The sequence below is a fragment of the Labrus mixtus genome, chromosome 22, assembly GCF_963584025.1.
Source record: "Labrus mixtus chromosome 22, fLabMix1.1, whole genome shotgun sequence".
NCBI classification, from domain to species: Eukaryota; Metazoa; Chordata; class Actinopteri; order Labriformes; family Labridae; genus Labrus; species Labrus mixtus.
Window position 1 is genome coordinate 417,462 of NC_083633.1, and position 23,209 is coordinate 440,670.

Below are 23,209 nucleotides of genomic sequence, written 5' to 3' on the forward strand. Positions count from 1 at the left end.
TCTGTTATGCACTGTTAGGCAGGATTTGTTCCTATGAGGAAAACCAGTTTGAGGCCTTATTTTTCCAGTTAAACATGAAATGTGTGGCCTATAAAACTAATCCTGATCCAGCCAGATACTTCAGTATTTAAACTGTTGGACACACTCAATGTTTACATTGTCTACTGTGGACAATGTAGCATTAAAGGTTTCAATGTTCTGTCTTGAGAAAATCATACATGTAGTTTTTTGGGGGTTCAGCATTGGTTAAAGATGAACAAGATCCTGCTGAAGAGAGTAAAAAGAGTAATAATAGAAACAAAACAAAGTTTCATACTTAGTGTTTTAAAATGTGGTTTTCATTTGGCTTAAAACCAGAGATATCCATAGACTGTATCAAATATTGATGAGGCCAGTTTAGCGTTTACACTTCATAATGGAAACACCAAATGTTGCCACAGTTATGGTTGTATAGTCTCAGTCTCTCTTTCTAAACCAGGCTAACAGGCGTCTTACTCGACATTTTGTTGTCATATTTAGTTTACAGTGGTATAAGTCTTTTTATCTATATTTCTTTACATTTGTATCTGTAGACTGATCATTTTTTGTACGTATTATTACTGCAAATATAATCTTAGTAGTGACCAGAAATCACAATTGAATTGTTTTAATGTTCTTTGTGTGACTAGAGACCTGAAGCTGAAGAACTCAAGAGGAGCCAGCAGCTGACCAGAGAGACATCCAGAAACAAAGATGAAACAAGATTAACCAAATGAGTACACTTGTGCACAAAGGGTTAAATAAAGACTGGTGTGCAGCAGTTTACAGCCGAGGGCCTGAAGAGGCTCACCCTAGTCTTACCTCTGTTTAATGTAGACTTTAAATACTTTGACTTTCTTCATAGACACAGGCTAAAGGTGTGTGTGTGTGTGTGTGTGTGTGTGTGTGTGTGTGTGTGTGTGTGTGTGTGTGTGTGTGTGTGGTGTGTGTGGTGTGTGTGGTGTGTGTGGTGTGTGTGTGTGTGTGTGTGGTGTGTGTGTGTGTGTGTGTGTGTGTGTGTGTGTGTGTGTGTGTGTGTGTGTGTGTGTGTGTGTGTGTGTGTGTGTGTGGTGTGTGTGGTGTGTGTGTGTGTGTGTGGTGTGTGTGTGTGTTCATCCCTCCACCAGAGTGTCTTTGTTATTTATAAATGATAGAGCCATGACATCAGGTAGCTCAGGGCTTGAGGGATTAAAATGAAATCTCAAAAAGGAGGAAGCGCTCCTCCAGTACAACACAACGTGTTTACTTGTATTTCATTATTTTATACTTAGACTTAAAGTGAGGAGGGTTTGAAGCACAAGCAAAAACAAACTCACACAAGGCCTCTGTTGTGCTAACCACACCGTTCAGATTCTCTACACTTGTTTGTCATGTTTATATCTCAGTGTTGGAAGGTTCAACTTTGACTCGCTCTGTATGAGTTGATCTTGAATTTTATTTATTTAAATTATTATTTATTGTCTATTTAATGCAATTGCAATTTACTTGAAATATGTTACACTTCAATCTTTATTAAAGCACATTCTTTTGCGCACCCATTAAATCACCTTCAAATGATTAATTTAGGAGTCTTTATTTCACAGAACAACCACATTCAAAACAAATGTGTGATTATTCTTATATTACAAATAAAATCACAACTTAAAGCTTGACCAAGATATTACAGGTAAGACAATGACCTTAAAGTATATATCATAGGTCTTCCATCAATTCTTTTACACTGGTTTAGTACGACATTGCTAAAAGATGTGTTCACACACATTTAACTAGCCTGCTTACTTCCTGTGTCACCCCCACACACTCTGGACTCTGCAGGATTTACAGCTGCTTACATTTCTTCCTGCTTCCTGCTGTGTTTCTATTGGATGATGAGAAATGTCTTCTAAACAATCTAAGGTTTCCTGTCATCAGTTTGACCTCATTCTGTTGAACAAGCCTCAATCACATTTATGGTCGACACTGTTGTAAAACATCGAGGTGGAGCCGAGCGGGAACACTGGGCACTGATCTGGTTTTCATCATATTAAGGACGGCAGTGTGTCGGACTGAAAAATAAAAACTGTCAGATGAATTTGCGTATAATTTTGTAAAGCTATTCATGAACCCAGGCGGATGACTTTGGCAATCTTGTAAATTCTTCTTTTCTTTTATAACTAGAAAAACAATTTAATCTTAGAAGGTCACAAAACAAGAAAATGTCTAAAGTTAGCTTGTGAAATGCTAGCAGCGCTAATGCACGCTAGCTCGCACTAAAAAGGAAGTATGGCTCTTCAGTCAATATTAGTATTGCAGTTATTTGTTGAGAACAATTCTGTTCAACGAATAGAACACAAGTTTTGAATTTTACAGACTGGGTCACAGATATTATGCCACTGGGTAATCAATATGAACGTACAAAGCCGTACTGATGGCTAAGCTTCAATGCGGCGCTGGTGCAGAATCACACACTTAAAAAAGCTGCAATGACATTGACCACCCTAACATGCTGATGTCTCAAAGGTAATATTTACCATGATCAGACATCTTGGCTGAGCGTGTTAGCATGCTAACAAATCCAAAAACAAAGCATAGATGAGGCTGATTGGTTTACAGCTATTTGGCCATACACCAGTTTAGAGGGTCAAATAAGACACCTTTATTTATTTCTTTTTTTTACAATTTATCCTTCAGTGACCATGAATGTTTGTTTCTTCTTTCATATGTTTAGACCAAACTAAATGGCTCACTTCAAAGACATTAGGACCATCTGACCAAAGACCTTCTCTGGTGGGTTTGTCAAAATCCACCAGCACAGCACCCTCTGGTAAAAGTGGTGAACCTTCATCTATCAGGATTGTGTAGAATTTCTCAGGGTGTTTTTGAATTATACACAAGCACTGGACTAGGTGTAGGACAGGAGGGGGGTCCAGTTCTTCCTGTAGCTTCCTGAGCACCGACAGAGGAATCCTTCTCACTGGGTTGTCTTTCCAGTCTTTGTCAATTGCATCTTTTTCCTCTTTCTCCACATTTGTAGCATCTTCCACGTCCAAGGCTACATCATTTTCCACTCTGCTTCTCTCTTCTGCTTCCCTGTTGTGTTCCATTCCTCCCTCTGTTTGATTGTTATTGTTTTTCCTGATGAAAACAACTGTAAACATTTCCTCTCCTCCTCGTAGTTTGTAAATCCAAAAGCTGAGATCGCAACAGTCTTCAATAAAAACCTTAAAACAGAAAAAAGACATGTTTGCTTTGTGTTGGATGGTTCATTAACAGTTAGCATTATATTCATCATGTTCTCATATCAGGGAACTTACCACATAACAACAATATCCAAAGCAGCCCAGGAAACACAGCCCGTAGAGGAGAATAGGTACAGCAGCACAGCTCATCTGGACATTTAAAAGAAACATTTCAGGGCACTACATGAAAAAAACATGTTCACTTTATACAACAGGTGGACCTAGCTATAGCCATTGCTTTGTGGTCTTCATCTTTGGAACCTCACATTTTGCATGAATGTGCTTCAACGAGGACTTAAAACTAGCAGAACACAAACCCAATAGGAGAATGTTTGCTGAGGCCATAAGTTACGTTACAAGTTGGATCAATTTCCCAAAGACTTCTTTCAAACTTTGCAGCCAATGGAGTCGGCACGTGCTGGTCGATAGACGGACTAAAGAAATAAAAAATGTTGGCATTGGTCTCACTTTTCAGACACTATGAGAAATGTCCGCATCTAAAGTCTGTGAGCAAAAACACAAAATCACAGCTGCATTTGATTTCACCATCACTGTAAGTAAATGTATTCAATCAAAGTCAAATGTTCTTTTAGTGACTCAGGTATACTTACACAAAACATCAGGATGATCCAAAAGGTAGTGCTGCGTTTTTTTGCAGTGGATAAGACTATGGGAAGACATGGCTACACACACACACACACACACACACACACACACACACACACACACACACAAACACACACACACAAACACACACACACACACACACCACACACACAAACACACACACATAAACACACACACAAACACACACACACACACACACAAACACACACACACACACACACACACACACACACACACACACACAAACACACACACACAAACACACACACACACACACACACACACACACAAACACACACACACACACAAAGAATGTGTGAAACATGAATGGTGTGTTTTGCCATTTAAAACCACTGAAACATTTTTGAAGACACTTTTAGAATTTAGTATGCCGTACAACTTCAATGTTTTTCCCTGTCTCACTTTAAACTGGTAAAAGTTTGTTTTTGAAATGTCATAAGAAAAGCATTAAATAACTGTATATGTTTCGGATCACAGAATATGATGACTTCTGCATAAAGTTTAAGGGTGCATTCTACCTTTTCATAAACCAGGCTGTCTCCAACTCCAACCTGAAACAGTAAACATTGTTTTTGTTCCTCACAATGTAAAATAGACAATATGTTGTGAAATAACTTAACAAATGTCTGTCTGTTATGGACTCACACATCCCGCGCTGTTGTCGCCTCCTTCACACAGGCAGGAGTCTGGGATGGATGGTTTCCAGTCTTGGTAGCCTTGGAGTCCACAACACTTCAACTGGAGCCAGCGCACGCACAGGCACACACACAGGTTATTCAGAGGTACTAAGAAATGTCCCCAACTTGTGTATAAATATCATAAAACTGCCAAAGTATGACATATCAGTAGTTAAGGACTGTATTTAAAGTGCTTTACCTTTCCTGCTTTTGTTTCTTTCTTTTGTTTTGTAGCTTGGTGGTAGCAAAAAGTTGTGAAGGAAAATTTGACATTTGGGTGAAAATGCAAACTTTTTCACGGTTACATATTTGAAAATCATAAAGAGCAACATTAGGATTTATTTAGTGTGATGTTTGGCTAGCGTAAGTCCAACTCTCTAGACTCTGTTTGTCCTGTTTGGTGAGCAGGTAACAAGTCGACTGTGGGGCTCTGACCTAGCTGCTGCAAACGATGTGACATGACGGTAAACTCAGGTTGTTAGCTGGCACATGTAAACTTGTTCTAAATCTCCTAAAGCTGTGTGGAGCTGAATATTCAAGTATTCTGTCTGTCAGTGCAGGAACAATCTCAGTTAAGGTCATGACAGCGCTCTCATTCCCCTTAATGTTGTCACACAAAAGATTGAGTTCATACCTTAGCCTGCCAGTGATACACATTGATGAGTTCATGGCAGGATGTGTCAGTCGACCCGTTTTGTGGGTTGCTTTGTATATTTCTCAGAGGAATTAATTTCATGTAGCGGTTCTCCAACTCTTCTATCTCCTAAAGGCAAAAAGAAAGAACAACACATGCAATGATGTTCCTGCTGCACATGGACGATTAGTGAGTAGCTGCTAATATTTCTGAAAACATGGAGTTGAGTGTGACAAAAGGATAAATAAACTTTAGGTCCAATTGGATTTTTAAAAATGTTTATTTTGGGCTTTATTGGAGGGATAAGACAGAGTAAGAAGTTGGGGATAGAGTTGGTGGATGATGCAGGAGAGGAGCCACGGATTCTAACCTGGTCCTCCCGCTTGGAGAACTAGGGCCTCTGTGACCTCTGTGCTAAATCATGATGTATGTGTTCAGATATACATAAGCAGGCATTTTTCAAACCTGAGCTTCTTCCTTCCGTGATATCATAAAAGTTGAGATCATAACCACAAACAGGACAGTGGTTGTAGCCACAATCTAAGGAGAGACACAACACACAAAACAAACAGCATTACTGTGATGTAACATAATAGAGTTCATTTGCAAAAACAGATAAGAGCTATTCTGAAAGATAGTTCTGGTGCAAAAACCCAAAACAGTCTATATGGAACTCAGTCAGAGCCACACAACTTCAGTTTGAGTAATATTACCCGAAATAAACAATAAATAATACGTTTTCTGACATTTTTTAAAAACTGAGTAATATGCTTTTGCAAATGAGCTCTTCAATATATATCACAAAAATATTCACATACCACTGTTGCACAGAAGCCGCTCTTTCTCCAGATTTCGAGCAGTAGCAGGAGACAGAACAGGAGACTGAGCCCGGACCATATGTACATCAGTCTGGCTTCACTTGTCAGCCTTGATGCAACAAAAGTCTATAAGGAAGAAAAGAAACAATCATATCAGCATGAACAAACACAGCACTGAAGGGACTGAAGCTGGAATCTAAATTACAATCAGTATTGAAAACTGGATTAAAATCATCTATTATGTTCTTTGATCAGTAAAATACAAATCTTTCATTCACTGTTGTGCAGATGATACAAGCTCTTATTTTTACTGCTCAATTATAATCAATCCATCCATCCATTATCTATACCGCTTTTCCCGTTAGCGGTCGCAGCTCACAGCCGATCCCAGCTGTCATTGGGATCATTGGGAGAGGCAGGGAACGCCCTGGACTGTTGGCCAGTCAATCACAGGGCTGACATGATGTATTTTAAATAGAATTAATGTTTTATATAGCTTTCATTATCCTCGTGATTGGCCTTCAGACATCATGTGAGTCGATCTCATTTCCTATATCACTCTCTAGGTTGTTACTAAGATCAGAGAGTTTTTATATTCTCTTTTAGCACAAAATATATCATGACATTTGTTATCATAAAAAAACAACAATGGAAACTTTAAAAGCCATTTAAAGGTATGTGACTTTCAGAGTAGATGTTCAGTAGTCTCTCAAACCAAAGCAAGCACTTTCCCTCGGGGCACCGCCTGCTATAAAATGTTGCATATTAAACCTTTATTTATGGTATTATCTGTTGCTAATTGGAAAAAAAAAAAGCATGAGTCATGTGAAGTTCTTTTTACCTTGTTGTCGATGTCCCAACATTCAAAGTTTTGGCCGTCCAAAATACTTCCTGTTGCTGTCAAGATGAGCAACAATAAACTCCAGACCTGAAACATGGAAAGCTTTAATTTACAACTGCAAATCACTGACAACCAACACACAGGTACAAAAAGCAGTTATGTAGGCTTCTTTTAGATGATTACATTTACTGTTACCTTTGCAAACAAATGATCAGTATTGATTCAATTATTCACAAATCAAAGACTATCAATCACCCCTCAGAGGTGTGCATTTATTTGTTTGACCTTTCGTGTTCAAAAAGTAGGCTATTGCATTTAAATATATTAAAATAAATAATGAAAAGATGTAATAAAACTAATATAAAGTCTTAAAAAAAGAACCAGCTTAATGGTTTTTTAACTTACCGCACTTAATGTAATAATAAATGTTGCAATATTCGGGATAAGACTTGGTGTCAAGAAAAAAATCTTATTTTCCTCCATCTCATCAGCCATGTCTTCACAAATTCAATCCTGCAGCTGCTCGTGAAGGAAAAGACCACAGGAGGATCATGGGACAGATGTGTTATTGTGAGAACAGAGAGGAGGAGGAGGAAACAGACTCTGCCTCTTTATGGAGGGGAAATAATGCCATAAAAGGTATGCCTGGGCTCGGACAGAAAACTGTTGTCTTACTTCGAATGGTTACATGGATAGAGGCCACGGTTTTCTTTTATTGTCTTATTTATTATAAGTGGTAATTGAGTCACAGGATTTATAAATGATGAAGTCCTCAAGATAAAAGCTCCTCTGATGAACAAAGTAATACCCATCATGTCTGATTATTTTTTCCTGTTCATGGGTAATAATACCAAAATATGTTTTTTAAGGAGGCTTTTATACACACATCATGTAGGTGCAGGGCAGTGCAAAATCAGCAAACATATGCACAACAAAGTTCCTCTGTCACTTTTATTTGTGTATGTATTTCTCTCTTCTACTGTTCTTCTTTTTATTTTTTCTTTCCTCTTCTCTCTCCTTTTTTCGTGTGTGACTGTGATTATTTCTGTGTACTATTTTTGAAAACTCAATAAAAATATTCTTAAAAAAAAAAATCAGCAGACTGAGGAAGAAGAGACGTCCACACACTTACTCAAATACTAAAACTGAATTTTAACTTTTTGTGGCATTTGAACAAGTAAGTTGAGCAGCCGTCTCTTCTTCCTCAAGTCATCACTCATAGACAATTATTATTATATAATATCATAGAGTTCATTTAATTCCATAAACAGATAGAATCTCCTCACAGGAGCTTCAAAGGCTAAATATGTAATATGTAAGTCTCCATAAGGTACATTTCACAAGCCGACGTCTTGATATCCATGTCTGTTTCTGAGATCACAGATATTCTATATGTTGTTTCTTACTGTGGTTTTGCTCTCACATGTCACTTCCTGATTAAAGCTTGTCCTAGCATGAAGTGGATCTTTGATGTCTGTGGCACTGATATGACTATTAGCTTGTTGATGATCATCGTAGTACCACTTTTCAAATCACTTAGAGTTGGTTTATTATCCCTGTAAGCGTTATGTATGAGTAGCCAATTAATGTGTCTGGATTGACATTACCTTTACTACATATCCCTTTATTTAATTATCAGCAAATTATCCAGTGCCAAATTAACTGTTAGTAGTCATTAGAAACTTTAAGTAGCCTGTGTGTTTCACAGATTCATGTTCTTTCACATGGCAGCTGTGGCTCAGTTGGTAGTGTCGTCTCTCAACTGGAAGGTCGAAGGTTCGATCCCCGGCTCCTGCAGCCACATGTCCAATGTGTCCGTGGGCAAGACACTTAACCCAAAGTTGCTCTAGCTGCTTCATCAGCGGCATATAAATCTATCAAACCCCTGCAGATGATACAAAATGCAGCAGCACGACTGGTCTTCAACCTTCCTAAAAGAGCACATGTCACTCCGTTGTTCATCTCCTTACTCTGGCTCCCAGTTACTGCTCACATCTAATTTAAAACTCTGCTGCTCGCTAACAAAACAGACACAGAAACGTCTCCTCCTTACTTTAACTCTCTCATCCAGGTCTACACTCCCTCCCCCCCCCACTACGCTCTGCCAATGAAAGGCGTCTGATCCAACCTTCACAACAGGGTCCTAAGTCTCTGACTAGACTCTTCTCCTCTGTTGCTCCCCGGTGGTGGAATGAACTACCAAACTCCATATGATCTGCAGAGTCCCTCTGCACCTTTAAGAAAAAGCTAAAGACCCAGCTCTTTCATGAATACCTACTAACTTAATGATGATGGTCTCCATATTATTGATGATGATGATGGTAATGACGATGGTTTTTGTTTGATAACGACGACTTATAAGATGGTTTCTATACTGATTAGAGCTCTCAAGAACTGCCCTCAATGTTGTGCTTTGCCTCTGGTCACTTCCTGTCAACACCTGTGTGTCCAATCAGACTCAAAGCTGATCGTTTGCTCTTACTGACATTGTTCCCTTTTTTCTAGATCCTCGCTTGTGTTGTTCTTACTCTCTGATGTACGTCTCTTTGGATAAAAGCGTCTGCTAAGTGAATTGTAGAATTGTAGAATAAATATGTATGAATGGGATTAGTTAATAGTGATGGACACATAGCAACATCTACCATCAGTGTGTGAATGGGTGTAAATGGGTAGGTGTGACCTATACACAGCATTTCAGTGCCCCCTTCCTTATGTCCTCACAACATTACTCACAATTTACTTGCACTGCCACTTGATGGAGCCACTGGATCATATGATGCTCAACCAAGTGGAGTCGCCTGAGAAGTATTTGAGTCAATGATTGTTTACTTTTATAATGTGCTCGTCTGTGCGGTCTTTATATTCTCTGGACATTATCTACTGTCTCATTGGATTCAACATAAGCCTTTTATGTAATTTAACAGTAATGTGTCAATATGCAAGCAGAACATGTGATAGTGTCAATGACATGAACACACTCCATACAAAACACACATAATACACTTAAAAAGGCTCAGACACACACACACACACACACACACACACATACACACACACACACACACACACAGCTTTTGAAAGGCTAGGACAGTAATTACGTGCCTAAATCGTCCAGCCGCCAATGTCTGGCCGCCTGCCAGAGTGTGTGTGTGTGTGTTTTTGCACTTGTGCCCCTGTGTGTGTGTGTGTGTGTGTGTGTGTGTGTGTGTGTGTGTGTGGGACATTGGTGAAGACAGAGACAGGCTGGCTGGAATCTGTTCTAGGTTTCTACTGAGGGTGTTGCTGCAGTCCCCACACGGGAACACACACGAGAAGGCTAAGTAGTGCCACATCACCCACCACACACATTTATTCCTCTCTTTACACACACACACACACACACACCCTCACACTCATGTCACACACACACTCACACACACACAGTAAGCCTGAGTGTGTTGATTCTGTGCCATGCTGTTGAATTAGTGTATGTGACTTCAGTTATGTGGAGTGGACTGTTTTGTTTGTAAAATTAGAAGATACAGGGTTTCTAGGAAACATACAGTACTTTTATATCACACCAAAATCAAAAGACATACATTTTTTACCAAAGTAAAAGTATTGATACTTTTTGTTAAAAACACTTTGGTTAAAGTAAAGAGCTGCTTCAACTTCTTTACCGAGGTAGAAATGAAAAAGTGAGGGCTCTGACTAACTAAAGGTAAAAACAAGCCCATCTCTACCAGCTCTGTGCAGAGCAAGCTGAATCTACACCCCGCCATTTGACATACAATGGAAATGCAGAGGAAGAATATTTTCTATGACATATTTGCCCATCTATTCAGGTTGGTTTTTGAAAGGTTGAGTGCATTAATGTTGAATCTTCAACCAAGTCCAGTTGCCTTTGGATCAAGCTTTGATTTATGACTGAGAGCCTTAACCAAGATTAATGCAAGCTAAAAATAAAAAGTCCCCCCAAAATCCATGTAAGCTTCAGTAATTAGTCTGGTTCCAAAATATTAGGAGTAAAATAGGGTTCAAATGTACCTGAAAAATGTACAAATGTCTAAAAAACTGAACTTGAGTACAAGATGCAATATTGATACTGTGCATTTGTGGGAAGTTCTCCAAGTCCTCTGATCACCACTGGATGTCTGGATCATCCAGTCCTCTGAAAGGATATCCCTTCATTCACCATATTTACACAGCTACCAATTCCCCCTATAGATATCAGGATACTGCTGGGACTTTCAAATGCTCATCTTAACTGCTTCAACGAGGTTGAAGACACACCTGTTTACAGCTGCCTTTCATTAAACAGCAGTGTTTAAACTTTAACACTGCACTGTAACTTTTAACTCTTTTTATATTTTTACTTTATTTATTTCAATTCATTTCATTTGAATTATTTATATTTGAACATATTTTCAGATTTAATAATTTCAGTGATTTTTAAATGTTCTATTTTAATGTTTCTTTTCTTTCCTCTGTCATGATGTTTTGATGTCTTGTGTGAAGCACTTTGAATTGCCTTGTTGTTGAAATGTGCGACATAAATAAACTTGCCTTGTCTTGCCTTAACTGCTTCAATTCAAGTTGTTTGTGAGAAACCGGAAAGACATGGAAGAAGCTATAAAGTCATAAATAAGTGATGTTACCTGTTTCGTTTGTTCGAAAAAAACATCCTTGCCAACGTTGTGTAAGCAAGGAATTAAGTGTCTGCTATTGTATTGCGTAAGGTTGTCTACATTTTTTCAATACTTGGATACTGTTTGATACATGGACAATGTTTCAGTTATTCCAATGTAGTCATGGAAATTAGACAGTGTGCATTTTTTGGTTATAACAAATAAGAAAATAGTTGCTTAGGACTTGTATTTTCATCTTAACCAGAATTGTGTTGCAGTATTAAAAACCTGATTTCCTGACAACCCCATATTGTGTAACTTTACCAAACATAAGAGAAGCTTTCAGCTACCTCCTAGCTAATCCTTATATTATGAACTGATAATATAGCCAGATTTCACTCTGAATTTTTATAGTGCATCATCTTCGAAGTTGCTCATCAATTGGTGCAATGCTTATGATTTGTTATATACCTTGAAGGACTCACATCCTGGAACACAGCAGGGAGAGATTCAAACAGCTCTTCAGCTGATAACTGTTGAATGCAAAGGCCCCAGTGTTTTTTCTAATTAAGATTTTCATCCAACCATTTAGGGATCCATTAGTGGCCAATGAGTTTGGGTGTAGATATGCAACACAGCTTGTCAGCATGCTGAAGTTGCATGTTTTGGATTCTTCTGCATTACTTATTCAGACGTGTCTCGATGTAAATGACTCAGTCTGAAAAAGAGGGAGGCATAGCAATGTTGTGTAACATACTACTTAGTCATTCATCTCCCCTGAGGGCAGACATTTTTACCAGTCTTCATTACTGCAACAGACGGGCTGTGTGTGTGTGTGTGTGTGTGTGTGTGTGTGTGTGTGTGTGTGTGTTTTTTTATGTTTGTCAAGACCTGATATGCTGATCTTGCAATGTTCATAAACATGCAGCTTCATTCTATGTGTCTCCTGCTGCAGAAAGAAGGGAGTTTAACATCTAGCAGTGAGATGCCAAAGTCAAATAACAAATGTCATGAGAAAAATAGTGTGTGTGTGTGTGTGTGTGTGTGTGTGTGTGTGTGTGTGTGTGTGTGTGTGTGTGTGTGTGTGTGTTTGTGTTTGTGTAGGGAGCCTCCCTCCCTTGGGGTTGTGTATGGGCTTGTTGCAGCAGCATTCCTCCACTCAGCTGCTTCTGGGCAGCACATACCAGAAAGAGAGAGAGATAATAAAATAAAAGAAAAGAAAGAGAACAGAAGAGAGTAAAAGTGGGAGACAAGGAGAGTAGTAGATATATAAGGCGGGGGGCTAGAATAAAAGAAGTTACAGAAGGAGACAGAGTAAGGGAATGGTGGTAGGAAAGAATATAACTGAGGATAAATTATATGTGGGGGGTGGGGGGGGGGGGGGGGGGGGATGGGGGAATACAATATGATATGTGATTGATGTTTGTTGTGACGTTTTTGTGCAGCCGACCTCTCTCGTCTCCACAGAGAGGTCGGAGGTCAGGGTCAGTTACAGTGCTGAGTAACTAGAACCAGTGCTGAGAAAAGGAAGGGGTAGAGAGAAGGGGGAGGGACTCAGGAGGCCACAATCTTAAAATATTATTCCACATAACACACACACACACACACACACACACACACACACACACACACACACACACACACACACACACACACACACACACACACACACACACTGTACAGTAGAGGACTCTTTGGTGTGTGTTCATCCCATCAGTCTGCTTGACCTGTTTCTACTGAACTGTGCAAGAAAGAAACCAATCCCACCCCAAACACAGACACACATAATGAAGCAGCCACATGATTAGACTCCATCAGACAGTATGACATGAAGAAAAGGCCCAACTTACTGACTTTAAAACAATACATTAACCCAAATATTAAAAGGCTATAGGGACTTTTTTTTGTTAATATACAAGCAAAATTGTACCATAATAATCAATCTGTATCGAACTCTTCCTCTATATGAATTCAATTATGAAGCATAATTTTCATACTAACATCAAAAATCACTCCCAAGCTGCTGCTTGTAAAAGATTCTTTTTAATCTACAAGCAAACCAAATCAGACCAGATCACATTCTGATATGTATCCTTGGGTGTAAAGCAAAAAATTAAAACGGGTTATTTAAGTGACATCTAATAGATTGGACCTATTCAACAAGCAGTCTGTGACCTGACCCCTTTTTTCACTTAGCCACAGAAATATTTATTTAGGGAATTGTTAACAACCAGATAAATTAAATATTAAAATGCAACATAATGGATGATAAAGGTTTTTTTTTTAAAGATCATTATTTAGGTTAAAGGCTATTTGGCCCACCTATTTTATTCTGGGTTCAGGCAGGAGGGGTTTAAAAGAGCCAAACTGCATAAGAAAATATCTTAAATGCAAAATTGTTTTAATTAAAACATCAACCGACTTCTCTTTTACAGCAGCATGGTGCAAAGTAAAAGTCCTAGCTTTAAAGATCACTGGGAAATATGGCAATTCTTTTTTTTTTTTTTTGGCCACTCCAGAAAAGTGTCTAATGGGCCACTTACACCAAATGATTCATTAGTAAGTTGAAAAATGAATGCATGAATGAATGCAAGTATTCATTTGTTGCATCCCTGATGCAGGCAAACAAACAAACAATGCTTTCAGTACACAGCTAAGGACTTAGCCACTTCATATACAAATGAGAGGAGGAATCAAATTAAACAAGATCGGGAGAGAAAATAGAAAAACAACTACAGAGGCAAGGCTCTGTTTTCAGACATGGAACTCTATGGTATTTCTCAAGTGTGTAGGATAAAGAAGAGGACAGAAACACAGAAAAGAAAGCAAAGAAAATGTAAAATATTTACTGTGGATAACAAGCACATAAGTTTCAAGAGTGGAGCAACAAAAAGCAGTTTGTGTGAGAAAGCTTGTTGGCTCAGCTACAGCATCCCTTCTCCTCTCTCTCTACTCACACTGAATAGACGGGTTTGTTTGTTGTCACTGGTAGAACGAAAGGAAAACAAAGTCACTCAATTCCCCTTCTCTTTGTGTGTGTGTGGGTTTTTGTGAGGACAGTTAATCATGCATAAGTGTCTATTGAGTCCCCTGAAAACTCTTGCCAGAATCCTAAAATGTTTTTTTATTCTCTGTTCTTTTCTCCATCTCTGTGTCTCTCCATTTAGCTCAACTATTTTTCTTTCTTTAAATCTGAATGAACTTGGTGCTTAAAATTTGCACACCCTAATAATCTTATGTAACAGTCATGATGATGGCAGGGGTTGCTATGAGACCATCAGAAGTAACCAATCCCATCGGACATGTTGCTGCAGGAGCTGGGGATCAAACCGCAGCTCTACCACAACCGCCCCAGGTGGAAGGTTAACATCTAAAAACTGTAACAAAAGCAAAATGGTACGATGGTAAATGGACTTGAACTGCTATAATGATATACACCGAAGGTCTCCAGAAATTCATTGCTAAGTCACAGTTATTTGTTGTCCGTCCTTCCGTCGGTCCATTCATCCATCCATTGATTCCATCCATCCATGTTTCTCTTGTGTGTGTGTTGTGTGTGCACATTAACAGCTGTAAAACTGCAGGACACAGATTAGTCTGCTGTAATCTCTTCATACAGTTGACAGTTGAGAACATGTATGATGGTGGATATGTGGAGCTTGTTATCTACCTAGTGGGATTGTACACATGTGCCTCCAACTATAACTCTAAGAGGAATTAAACCCGGAGCCACCTGGACCTCTTACATAACAGAAATACTGTCACATTAAAGCTTTATTTTAACTGGAGGCAGACACCAGTAAACGTTTTAAATTGTTCATCCCTGGTCTTACATAGCAGATTATTTTAGACAAATTCATCCACATCTCCAACTGTTGGATACAAAAAAACGAAAAAATGAAAAGCTTTCACAACCAAAAAGATGGGCCTTATGTGCATGCCGGGAGACTTCATTGAAATAAGAAGTCAGTCTTGAGTGATTTTAAACTAGAGTTGAATACAACATGAATTAATTAAGACAATACCAGGATTATCAATAATGCTACACACTGTGTGTGTTTTTAATGATAATAAGTCTTTCCACAAGTGGAAATGTACATACCTTGTATTATTCTATTATTGTATTTTTTCTCCCTTTATTTAACTGATGTAAATATGTTTGATTTTTAACTTTTTGTTATTTTTAATAATTATATTCCTATTTCCTGTTTTCTTGAGCTGCTTTTGAAACGCAACATTAATGGGAAAATCACTGTGCATGCAGCAGAACTTGTTAAGAATCAATTCTGACATGAGAACAATGCTTTAAAAACACAAAAAGTCTACATGTTCCATATTTAAATCAGGTTATTATAGGATCATTATCAAACAGAATATGCAATTTTACAACAATTAAAATGTGTAGAAAGAGTTTAGGAATTTCACATGAGAAATATTCAGATGGATTAGAATATAGCAAAATATAACTATAATGTCCATAAGGGCATCATATGTTTTGGGACCATCGGAAAGGATAGACCTATAATACAAATTAGATAATAATAACGGGGACAATCATAAATAAGGCTGTAAATCATAACATTTAAGAACACAGCTATAGAAAAAATACTTAAACAAACCAATAAACCGTCACTTATTCATATAATACATTGCACAAATGATCAACACACTGTCATTTGTGGTATTAAGTTGTTGTACAGTCATTTGGTCATTCATAAGACCAGTGACGATGCCTGGTAGTGTCAAAACGACAGACACCCATCTTGTCCAATCTGATTTTGCGCTTAGGTAGAGCTGCACCAACCACAGCCAGCGAGTTTCTCACTTCCGGTATCAGCTGTCCAATCACAGGCAGGGAAATTGTGGAAGGGGAGGGGCCTATCCTGCCTTGGTTTTGCCCAGTCCGGATGTTCCCCAGTAGCGAATAACGAGCAGCAGTGTGTGAATGTGGCAACCGAGGTAGACAGGGAGGGGTAGATAGAGTGACCAGACCTCAGGCTTTTTGTCTTTTGTCTTTATTTCTCTTCTCTGACGAACTGTTTACAGTCTATGTACAGACACGGTTGTAAACTTGTGTATGTAGCAGAAACTGCTGCTTTTCTCTGGGACTCACCGTTACCGTAGTGAAAACAGCCCAGAAGAAAGAAGGAAGGGGAGAAACAACATGGGGCGATGATAAAAAAGAAGGTGTTGTGCTGTGAACCGACGATGACTCTCTGGGAGGATCCGTGAAGCTTATTTATTTTTATTTATTGCCCCGCTTTTCCTGTCCCTGTTTTTGTTTTATTTTTGTATGTTCTCCTCCCTTGCTACTTTGGTGAGGTTGCTTTTTAAAGGATAAGGATACGTTACGAGAAATACAGAAGGATGGACCAAGCCGGTATCCTTAGAAAGTTTATCCAGGGGGTGAAGGCCATGAGCGAGGGGGACGAGGAGAGGGGAGAGGACAACTTCGGCAGCGACTTCATGGTGAGTCAAAATGAACAGGAGCTGAGCTAGCTTCTTTTATCTTATGTGCATTCACCTTTGCGTTCACAATTTCCACCTTTTCGTCCCAGCTGACCCTCCATACTCCCCTCCCCTCCCCGTATCCTGGTTCCCTGTATCCCCCAGGAGGTGAGGCAGGGGCGGTCACACTGCCCTCTTCCTCTTCCTCCCGTTTCCAGGCTTTAGATGGCGGCCTAGCATTGTCTCTACTGGTGTTTCTTCAAAATAAGGAGACAACAACTGAACAACACACAGTCACGTCTGGCCCTGGGCAAACATTTTGACATGGCGTTGTTGGCATAGCTTAGCTTTAGCTTGAAGGTAAAGACTTCCTGTCTGTTAACCATGCATGTTAGGATACAGTGCAATGATTCATTGTCCCACAGGAGACTCTCTAACCCTAACCCTATCATTATGAGTATCTGTAGTACTCTTGAACAGAAATAGAAGAACGTGTTGCTGCTGTATGCATTTTTGTCAAATATCCATCTATGGATAGCTAACTGATATCTATTGTTATTTATACACTCTGGTTTCCCACAAGTGACAGTTTTACTCTGTTATATTGGAGGAATCTTATTGTCCCTCAATATTTATAATTAACAGTTTCCCGTTTATAGTTTTTTTTATCAAACGAGAAGCAGTACAAAGCAACATGAACAAGCTAGTTTTGTTAAACATTTGAGCACATTTGAAAGGTAATTTCAGCAGGGATATTAGACTTTTATTGTGAAAGTAACATATTTGTAATATTATTTATTTTTATGGCAAAAATGAAATGGGGAAAATTTAAAAAGGTTTTGATTTTATTTGGACTTTAAGCAACCACAGTTCTGAGAGAAAACATCCCACAAAGTGTAACCTTTAATGCTAGATGTTCTATTTGTTCTGTAGTTCATTTTAAGTTTATTATCCTAGTGATAGCTGCTCGCCCATCGCAGTCATACGTTAACCCACACTGTATCACTTCATGTTATTGTGTTGCAACTCTGGACTCAAAATAGGACTTGTCCCAGGCTTGTGAAATAGCTGAAATAGCCATGACTGTAATACCACTCGTATTATTCTGTGGTCTTTTTAGCGTAATGGCTTTCATTAGGATACAGCAGGATGTACTGCTAACTACAGAACATGTGCACGCTTAATGCATGTAACTTGAAGTAAATACTAAAATGCTTTCAGATACATTAGGCCTCAGTAGTGTTTTTGGTTAGTTGTATTTTGCTGCAGTTTGTTTGCTGAAAGCCTCGTAAGCATCAGAACTTTTACCCTTTTGCCTACAGTTGCAATAACACACACACCTAAACACACACACACACACACACATTCTCCCTACTTCCCTACTTCATGCAAGCTGCTTGCCGGAGCTTGCAACATTCTTTCTTGGCCTATTTCATAACATTTTGTTCTGGCTTTACAACTGAAGCTTTATCAACACCATGGCACACTAAAGGATAAATGCTACACAGTTTCTACATGTGTCTCTTTCGCTGAATAGGTGGATCACATTCTGAAATAAGGAAAACTTTGTGTGAGTTTTTAATGATGTGATCTGTCCTGATCTTCAAATGAGTGTTTCAGAAGAAAGGGAGATAGAGGATGTTGCACAAAAACCCGAACTACGAGGGCGGTTTAGGAAGTACTTCTTTGGATGAGTTAGAGACAGTCAGCGGTTCATCTCATTATCATGTGATCAAATAAAACTTTAACATCTATGCTAGTTTGAGTAATTGTCTAATATAAATGTAACTATTTTAAAATTATAATTCAGTCATTGTGCAGAGTAAATAAAGGTTCTTCTTTTAGCACCACCACATGTTATTCATAACTTTACACACATCCTACAACAACCACAGTCCTCTGCTGCATTGAGAGGCGAGGTCATCTTGAATATTGTTAAGGGTCAAAAAGCGTGGTTTGAAAAAACAGAACCCAGAAAATCCCTTTTTCCAAAACCTTACAGGATACCACAGTTGCTTTTTGTGAGTCTTTATGTGATATCTGTTCAGTTTCCTCTTAAGCTAGCTTTATTGGCATGAAGGACAATAAATCTTTTCTGCAGTGAAACATATTTCCTGTTAGCCTTTTGGCTATCATGTAACCCTCCAGACTGTAGCGCTATTATCAAACAGCATGCTATCTCTGGAACATGTAAGTGCTTCAATTTGCACTATTTCTTTAATTCGTTAACTCCTGACAAATTCAATGTCAGCATTATTGCATGCAAGTAAATGGAGCTTCAAGTGAAAATGTATCTCAGTGAATCAAGACATTCAACTAAATTATTAAGCAGAAACAGCAGAAATCTTGTGCCAATAAGCGTTTTAGCTGCTGCTCTGTTGTACCGTTTCAAAGCTTTGGTGAAGCTTTTAATTGCTGTAGACGACCTCAGAATACCACAAGAGCATGGGCTGTGCTCCTTAGTTCACTGAGTCACCAAAACACCCTGACAGAACACCCACTTTAACTGCCCATTGTTGTTTATATATAGAATGTGTTTTATAGGCTTAATTACAGTGATCTTGTAAGGCAACAAGTCAGCGATTATATGCTTTGTTCAGTACCCTTTACAGCACTTTGGTATAAGAAAAAATGTTCTCATTTGATCAAAGTGTGAAAAAAATTCAAGTTCTGGTATGAAGTCGGCAGGTTTTCCTGTCAGAAAAAAATATCGGACCCATTTTGGATTTCAGAATAATTTCAGTGCTGTTCCTTTAAGGAGTTTCTATAACTTTAACATCAACAAAGATGTGTATGCACCTGAATAACTTCAGACAGACCGGCAAGACATGATTTACAAAAGACAGTGTGAGAATCTGAAGTCTGCTTTTATATCAACGCTATGTGTGATTGGATGTATTTAAGTTATCAACAAACTAGTGGAAAAGAACAGCTTCATTAGGTCCCTGATCATTGCACCAGTTGGGTGATAAAAACTTAATTCTCCCCGCCACTCTGAATATTTCCTTCTGAGTTTACACATCCACTTAACAGAGAAATTTAGAAAAAAAAATGTAAGGGTGAACATTTCAGCAGTTTGCGTTCACACATGCTGCTCATCTGGAAAGTTTCAAGACATTTTAGTTTTTACAAGTGTGGATACATGCCAAGTGATCTGGTAACATGACCCGTTCTGGAGCATGTGCTGTAAATACATTAGAGCCTCCTGTGGCGTGAAAGGACACGTAGCAAAACATGATGAACATTAATAATCACACCTTTTATACCCACAATGCATCTCACCGTGCGTCACAGTTTGGGAAACTACATGATGATAATGAACGCAATAAATAACTTGATATCGGACATGAAAAAAACACTTGATGAAAATATATTCAAGAAGGTAAATCAAGTAAAACATGACATTTTAAAGGTTGTGCAGCAGTGTGTAAGGCAGAAGCATGTGAGTTTTAGTCAAAGTAGTGGTGCTACACATACCCTCTAAATGTACAGCATTATATCAAGTGACTGCCTATCAGAGGTGATGTCATGCAGCATGTCAACAGACCTGTATGATCGATTTAACCAATCTGTTGTGATGATGGTGTCCCTCTTTACAACACCACACAATATTGAATTACAAGGATAGTTATCAACTCACTGTGTCAACCCACGACTCTCCAAACTAGAGGGCTTATGTAAGAGAGGTTTTTTAAATTCAAATATCCAGTTACAGAAGTAACATTATAAGGAGATAACATTCAGAGAAGAAGAAAAAAAAGACACATTAGAGGAACATGTTCTCGCTGCAGTATGATATGATTCACTGGGTAAAGGCAGCAAAAGATATCAGACAGGGTAAGAACTAAAGCTGCACTTTCATTAATCAAAACTGAAAAGAAAAAAAACGATTAAAGTGCAGTAAAAAAAATGCATCTACCGTCTTCAAAATATAACAGAGTTAGCTCCTCTTTGAGGCATTCAAGGATACTAACGGTAATCTGCAGTTGGCTAAAATATAAAATGACCAGATTCCCTGAGCTATATTATTAGCGAGCATGTTCTCGTCTTTCCAACTAAAAGCACATTTAAGAGAAAACAGTGACATTTACAAAGTGCTGACCGATTCATCTTTCAAGGATTTGGCAGAGTATGAGATTATATTTTTTATTATCTGGGAACCTGCACTGTGACCACCCCTGCTCAACTGACAGAAACGTCCTGGTAACAGGTAGCCACGTAAACTTTAGTTACTTTATTTAAAAAAGTAACGGGGTCAGGTGTCAGTAAGAGAGGTGGTACCAGGATAGAGTTTAGCTCAAGGCCTGGTTGATTGATCTCATCGTTTTTAATAGACATACAAGCTTCAGTGATTGAGCCTGTGAACTCTGAGTTAGTAGGCCATCACTAGGCCTGAAGGAAACATCACCATTACAGTACACTCTTATAACTCTTATTAAGTGTCTAACAGTGGCAGGGGATGTGGAAACATAGAAGTGATAGATGTGTTTCAGAAGACAAACTTCTAGTCAAATGAGGAACTGATCATGTTTTTTCTCATTGACATTTTGGCGTCTTCCCTGATGAAAGGGGCCTCCCTGATGCAAATAAACAGACATCTTCATATAAACAGATGCCTTGGTACTGCATGCAGTGTGTGAGAGAGGACCAGACACTTTCAGTGTTATGGAGGTGTGAAAAGTTATTTCACAGGTTCAGCAAACGTAGCTATTTTGTAGAAGCCGGAAACGAGGAGACGTGTGAGGAGCTTGCTGTAAAAGCAGGATGAGAAACCTCAGCGTGGTGATAGCTACAGTACAACTTTAATATTGTTTCTGTACATGTTTTTAATGTTTGTTGAACACAGGGCCAAACTGTAGTCTAGACAGGTTTACAGTTCGAGATTAGCCTCTGTATTATGTGCGTGTTGGGGGGGGGGGGGGGGCAAGACAATGTGATGTGGCAGTGCCTATCATTTTAGTGTGTTTATGTGTGTGTGTGTGTGTGTGTGTGTATGTGTGAAGTAACAATTTCCACTATCACCAGGGGGCTTCCCCTACTTCTTTCTGTGTGTATGTGCATGTTGAGTGCCTGCACACACATCTAAGCCTGAGGCACATGATTTGGACGCCTTCATGCTGTTGAAGGTTTCAAAAGCCCATATAAACACATCACCGGTCAGAGAGGCAACGACCCTGTTTGTGGAGAAAATTAGCTTGTGTGGCTCTGAATGGCTACGCTAAAACGATTTTTTTGTGTTCAGATTTTTGATAGAGGGCTATTCAGTCCTTTTTATCGAAGAAATGCATATTCAAGAGCTGCTACATAAAAACAGATGCTGTATGGACTCACATTTTGCCAAACATTCTGAAAATAAACCTTTTTTATAGAGAACTTTATTATTTGCATAGGTCTCATCCTCTCAATAAAAAATACCCTGGTGATTAATAATGGTAAAAACAGTTTCAGACCTTTACAGATAGGAAATATGTGATGTTCTTCTGTGGTTACAGCCTAGGACATCAGGAGGGGCTGTGAGCCAAGCTGCTGCTAGCTTGCTTGAGGGTGCACTCACACTAGGCTAAAAAGTTGTCCTGTAATGTGCTTAAGCCATTTATCCCCCCTCCCCATTCCCCCACTGACCTGCACTCACACTACTCCAGGACTAACCGGGCCTAAGCACGATGACGCTGTAACACATGAATGGCTTTATGAAGCGTGCTTAATTCACAAGACAGATGGACTCAAATAATAAAATAAAAGGGACGTGAGGTTGAGTTCGCATCCGCACATTGGGGCGGCTGTGGCTCAGTTGGTAGAGTCGTCATCTCTCAACTGGAAGGTCGAGGGTTCGATCCACAGCTCCTGTAGCAACATGTCCGATGTGTCCTTAAAGGCAACTTAACCCTGAATTGCTCCCGCTGCTTCGGTGGTGGTGTATGAATGGGATTAGTTACTTCTGATGGATGATACTACATAGTGATCACTACCATCAGTGTGTGAAAGTGTAGGTGTGACCTGTGGTGTAAAAATACTTTGAGTAGTCAGAAGACTAGAAAAGCTATACAAGCTCATGTCCATTTACCATTTACATTGGAGAACAACACAGAGAACATGACTGCTAATTTACTGACTTTGTGGCTCATTTTGAGTCATTTTAGTCATTTACGGCCATAACACTCTGGGAATACTCGATAATGAAGGCTGTACATGTTGTGTACCCGTGCATGTGCATGTGCTTGTGCATGAACTGTACTGTGCAGAAGCATGCCAGGGCCGAGAAAGTGATTGTGCTCTCACACTGGACAAACTAACCGGACT

At 39.0% G+C, this 23,209-nt stretch overlaps 2 protein-coding genes across 7 annotated transcripts in view; both read left to right on the forward strand.

The window, feature by feature from the left end:
- The window catches only part of zgc:113263 (uncharacterized protein LOC503753 homolog), a 139,619-nt gene that overhangs the window by 17,318 nt on the left and 99,092 nt on the right, over positions 1-23,209 (forward strand). The window contains exon 24 of one of the 2 annotated variants that reach the window (XM_061029538.1): positions 669-1,575. The exons of the other annotated variant lie outside the window; for it this stretch is intronic. Within the exon in view, the coding sequence (XP_060885521.1) occupies positions 669-676 (8 nt within the window). The 3' untranslated portion in view covers positions 677-1,575. Of the gene's footprint in view, positions 1-668; positions 1,576-23,209 lie in introns of those variants that run through there. 2 annotated transcript variants of the gene reach the window in all.
- ptpn12 (protein tyrosine phosphatase non-receptor type 12) overlaps positions 16,370-23,209 on the forward strand; it is a 46,755-nt gene continuing 39,915 nt past the window's right edge. For all 5 annotated transcript variants that reach the window (XM_061029765.1, XM_061029764.1, XM_061029766.1 and 2 more), the window contains exon 1: positions 16,370-16,930. In XM_061029765.1, the coding sequence (XP_060885748.1) occupies positions 16,829-16,930 (102 nt within the window). In that variant the 5' untranslated portion in view covers positions 16,370-16,828. The remainder of the gene's footprint in view (positions 16,931-23,209) is intronic.